The 5,402-nt window shown below is 44.2% G+C and overlaps 1 protein-coding gene across 1 annotated transcript in view; it reads right to left on the reverse strand.

Moving 5' to 3' along the window:
- The window catches only part of EIF4E1B (eukaryotic translation initiation factor 4E family member 1B), an 11,153-nt gene extending 7,234 nt beyond the window's left edge, over positions 1-3,919 (reverse strand). Inside the window, exons 1-2 of the mRNA XM_015412506.1 lie at positions 3,902-3,919; positions 105-193 (exon numbers count right to left, since the gene is read on the reverse strand). Of these exons, the coding sequence (XP_015267992.1) occupies positions 105-193; positions 3,902-3,919 (107 nt within the window). The remainder of the gene's footprint in view (positions 1-104; positions 194-3,901) is intronic.
- Between the last annotated feature and the right edge of the window lie 1,483 nt (positions 3,920-5,402).

Below are 5,402 nucleotides of genomic sequence, written 5' to 3' on the forward strand. Positions count from 1 at the left end.
AGACCAGATGAGATGCCCCCTGCAAGTCCTTCTGGGCCACCTCCTTCTCTGGTCACATTTGAGGTATAAATGCAGCAGAATACCTTCCACTGTTCAGCTAGTACCTATTCTGGAGAGGATGTTTCCTGAAGCGTTCCAAAGTCACCTCCTCTCTCCTGGTCTTGTGTTTTCGCTGCTCTTCCCGTGCACTTGCCTGACATTTGAATGAGTGGATAACAAATATTATGTCAAAACAAGGATGATAAAAACAAAAACAAACAGAAAGACTGTCCCTGCAGTCACAGTAAGTCAGGGAGGAGAAAACTAGAGGTACTTACATTAGTGTTGGCTGGCACCCTTCTTTAATGGCAAAACAAGAGTGTTTTGGATATAAGCTTTACAACTAGCAAAAAAACCCCTAAGCAATAAGCCTCCAAAACACTCTCCATTCCAAGGGAAAGCATGCCTTCTCAGAAAAAGAGAAAAAGAGCCCACCCCCAGTTTTGCTTTTCCTCTGAAAAGTACAGCAACTAAAACTGTTCAGAGCCTTATTCCCCTCCCACCCAAAAAGAGCTGGCAGTACCTGTCAGAGAAAAAACAAAACAAGCTTTGTAGCATTTTAAGGGCAAGCACACTTTTATTCCTGCATAAGTGATTGTGGACTAGCACCTGCTTCCTCAAATACATCTGAGAAAAGGGGGTTCAATCCACAAGAACTTCCGCTAGAATAAAAATGTGCTGGTCAAGTGTTGCAAAGCGCTTGTTTTGGCTGCAAATAACTAACACAGCTACTCCTCTGGAATTCATACTTTTATTTACTTTGTTTATAGTCCACCTTTCTCACTAAGACTCTGTTGGAAAAGGCAAATGTCTGGTGTACAAAGACGAAGAGAAGACCCTGCAGGAGGCTGCAAGAAGACAATTAGATAGGATAGTGAGGTCAGCGCCTTCTCTCTCCTGTTAAGTGTCATTCCTCGCCTGTCTCCAGATTGCTACTCTTAGGGCAATTTCCCCCTTCTTCTCAGAAGTGCCACACTCAGTCTTACCCTCTCTCTCAGCTAGAGATGTCATTTGGAACCTCTCTCTGTCTCTCCTCTTTCCTATCAAGTATATTAATTCCTAAATAAACCTTTATCTACTCTTTAATCAGGTTTTGTGCCACTGCTGCATCAATTACTCTGCCAACAGACTGAAGGCAGATTTTATGAAAAAGCTGAGACACTACGTGAAAAGGTGAAACTACGTTAAGGGGCAGGATACTGTGGCAATGCTCTCAGGGAAAACAGAGCTAATAAGGGGGAGTCTCCATCCTAGGACTTATCAGGAAAGGGACTGAAAATAAAACAGACATTATTGCAATGCCCTTGTATAGAGCTATAGTACAGCCACATTTGGAATACTGTGTGCCAAGCCAGAAGAAATATGAAGGAGGGCAAGGGAAAGGGTAAAGGTTCCCTTGCTCAAAAGCCAGTCGAGTCCAACTCTAGGGTTGCAGTGCTCATCTCCGTTTCAAAGCCGAAGAGCCAGCGCTGTCTGAAGATGTTTCCGTGGTCATGTGGCCAGCATGACTAAACACCAAGGCGCACGGAACGCTGTTACCTTCCCACCAAAGTGGTACCTATTTATCTACTTGCGATTTCTTGCTTTCGAACTGCTAGGTTGGCAGGAGCTGGAACTAGAGACGGGAGCTCACTCCGTCATGCGGCACACTCGGGTCTCGAACTGCTGAACTACTGACCTTCCACAGCCTGCAGTTCAGCATCTTAACCACTTGAGCCACCGCAGCTCCATCTGAAGAAGGGCAAACAAGACAATTAAAGGGTTGGAGCACCTTTCCTATGAGGAAAGGCTAGAGAGTCAAAAAAGACAGTTGGGGGGGGGCATGATAGAGGTTTATAAAATTTTACATGCTCAGGAATGAAGGAACTTTTTCTCCCTCTCCCATAATATTAGAACTCAGTGGCACCCAATAAAGTTGTTGAGTAAAAGTTTCAAGACAGACAAAGGGGAGTATTTATTTACTCAACAAGTACTCCAACTGTGGAATTCACTGCCAGTGAAGGCAGTGATGGTCACAAGCAGATAGCTAGCTTTAGAGGAGGGTTGGACAGATTGAGGGAGGAGAGGCCATCAATGGTGACTGAAAGGCCCTTCCATCTATGGAGGCAGCAAGCTCCTGAATGCCAGTGCTAGGAGGCAACAGCAGCAGGGGAGCCTCTATGCCCTGTTTGTTTGGCCCTCCAGGGCAACTGGTTGGCTGCTGCGTGAAACACCATGTTGGACCAGAGAGACCAGCATTCTGATACAGGTGAGTCACGGCATGTTTTAATTTCAAGCAATCTACTATTTTTCCCAAACAGATACAGAAGTCCAAGTCACTTCTTTAAAATATGTATAACCCTTCTTTCTCCTAACCATTAGTACTCAAAGTGATTTACAACAAAAAGGAGAGCCCCATCACACAGCAGAATTAAAAAAATACACAGATGAAAAGCTATTCACAGCAAACACTGCACAAACCACAAAGGCTGCTGTTGACCCACACCAAATGCCCTGAATAATTCAGCTTTATATGGTTTCTTACGAAATGAAAGGATGAGTACTGTCTTTGTGCATTAAAAATAAAGACCACTCCACAGTAAAAGCCAAGCCTACACAGCATCTGTTCTTCTCACCTGCCTGGAGATTGGCATATACCCCCAAAGCCTTTGGAGAATAACATTGCCAGAAACAATACAAGGGATACCTAATTCTGAAGCTGTTTTTTTGTTTTTCCTGATGGGGCTCTTCTGCCTTTAATAGCTTAGGTGTACACAAGAAAATCAGGAAATGAAGGTCCTCTCCCCCTCAGTCATGCAATGTACTAGGCGCCTTTCTGAAAGGAAGACTGAAAACTATAGGCAGTCCTCCTATATGGAGAAGGCAGTTTGAACAAGCATAGTTTCTCTTACCTTCAGAGGCCACAGAGGGAAATTGGCTATCCTACCAGGGGTAGGCTCATTAAATCTAATCCCACCCCCTGCATACCCATCCGCCCAGCCTCAGCAAAATACAGCCCAGGTCAGTGTATATTTTACATCTCCCCACAGAACAGCAGCTTGAGTGCAAAAAACCAAAAACAGAACCACTCTACTAATCTAACCTCACCTTTCTTCTTCCTCAAGGTCAATAAAGCCTCTGAAAGTTTAAAGAAAGGATTTAATAATTCCCAAAACCAACAGCTGTGAGTCATAGGTGGAGGCAGAAAAGAGATACTCACCATCTCCACTGCTACTCTCCTAGACAATGAAGACAACAACCCATCCCCCTTCAGCTCTCCTTTTATCCCAAAGGCCCCTTTCAGAAGCACCTTTAACCCGGAAGAAGCCTCACTTATTAAAGCCCCAGGCCTTCCTTTTTTCCTCCCTTCAAAGACCAAACTTCTGTCTCCCCTTACTAGACAGAGCACAACAGTTAGGCAAAAATGTGCCCACAGAAGGAAATTTGCTTGTGGAACGTAGTCACTTTTGCCATGTTCTTTTTTAAATCAAAAAGAAAGGATGTCAGAGACTATCCCAAAGGGTTTGCATAATCTACATATTCAGGCGACTGGCCTGGTGTGCAGAAAATGTGACACTGCCAAAAGAAAAAGACACACACACCCCATAGCCAGATGAGGACTGAGTTTGGGGAGAAGAAATGGAAAGTTGGCCCTAAATCCAATTCAAGGAGAAACGGGGGAGGAGAACTGCTTAAGCCTCTTAGTATCCTGGAATCACAGAGATTGGTGGTAGAGATTTCCAAGCTGTGCCCCCTTCCATAATTCCTTGTGAGCCCTGCCTTGTTTTAGAACATAAGAAGCACCTGAAAACTGTAGCTGTGGATGGATTGCCATGAGACAGGGAATGGCCTGTTTTGCAACCTCTGCCGAAACAGCACTTACCCTGTAAAAATAGGCCATTTTTTTAGCTAGACTGCAACCCCTGTGTTCTGAATGAAATGCTTGTCATAAGGCAACATCAGAATGTCCCAGAGGTCCCATTATGCAACAGAGTGTTCTAAGGAGACTATTTCTAGAAAAATGCCTACCTTTCCACCCAGACTTTTATTAATGTTTCCATGAAAGCCTGTTTTTATTTAATTCTGAAAAATAAAATAATTTCATTCCAGATTGTCTTGGTCATGTTTTCTGGCAAGCCTAGGAGGCTTTTAACAGCTGCACAATAGGCAATTATTCAGTAGGTGAAGCTTTCCCCCATCATTGCTTCTCCATTGGGAAAATACTTCATCTGTTGAATTTCCACATGACATGCAGCTGTAAATGCACAGGAGTCATGCCAGAAAAAAGCAGCTCCCTTTGTTTCAACTGTTTATAAAGAAGTAAGTAGTAATGAGATCAGAAATAATCCAAAGAGTTTTACTGCTCAATACAGTCCTGATACAGTGACCAGGACCAAGGTCACTTACAGTGCTATCCTAAACAGAGTTAAACCCTTCTAAACCCATTGATATCAGTTGGCTTAGGTAGGTGTGACTCTGTTTAGAATTACATTGTTGGTGAGCATTAAGGGATTAATCACTCCTAACAAAAGACCACATGGGCTCTCAGTTCCTTTTCATGTGGAATGAAGGCATTTCTACTTTACACAGATATAGTGATGCCAACCTCCAGGTGGGACCTGGGGATCCCCTGGAATTACAGCTCATCTCCAGAATATAGATATCCGCTCCCCTAGAGAAAGTGGATGCTTTGGAGGGTGGACTCTATGGCCTTGCACCCCACTGAGGTCCCTGTCCCTCTCCAGGCTCCATCCTTAAATCTCCAGGATTTTCCCTACCTGGGTCTGGCAACCCTACACAGATATGTGCTAAATGGGACCTTGTTAATGAACCCCCCAGATGTATTTGCACCACAGTTGATCCTAAATTGGTTGAACGGACTAGAGATATAGCGTTAAAGAATGATTACAATTATTTCGGATAAATTTTAAATACTGCAGTGGCTTACTTAAGAATTTGTTCTGTTGGTGTATATTAAGTGCTTTTTTGCCCATTCAGAATCTTCACAGATATTGCATTCATGTATATTATTCATTTTGGAGCTGCGGTGGCTCAAGTGGTTAAGACGCTGAACTGCAGGCTGTGGAAGGTCGGTAGTTCAGCAGTTCGAGATCTGAGTTGCCGCATGACGGAGTGAGCTCCTGTCTCTAGTTCCAGCTCCTGCCAACCTAGCAGTTCAAAAGCAAGAAATTGCAAATAGATAAGTAGGCACCACTTTGGTGGGAAGGTAACAGCATTCCGTGCGCCTTGGTGTTTAGTCATGCCGGTCACATGACCACGGAAACGTCTTCGGACAGCGCTGGCTCTTCGGCTTTGAAACGGAGATGAGCACCGCAACCCTAGAGTCGGATTCGACTGGCTTTCGAGCAAGGGAACCTTTACCT

The sequence above is a fragment of the Gekko japonicus genome, unplaced genomic scaffold (genome assembly GCF_001447785.1).
Source record: "Gekko japonicus isolate JY-2015 unplaced genomic scaffold, Gekko_japonicus_V1.1 scaffold100, whole genome shotgun sequence".
NCBI lineage: Eukaryota > Metazoa > Chordata > Lepidosauria > Squamata > Gekkonidae > Gekko > Gekko japonicus.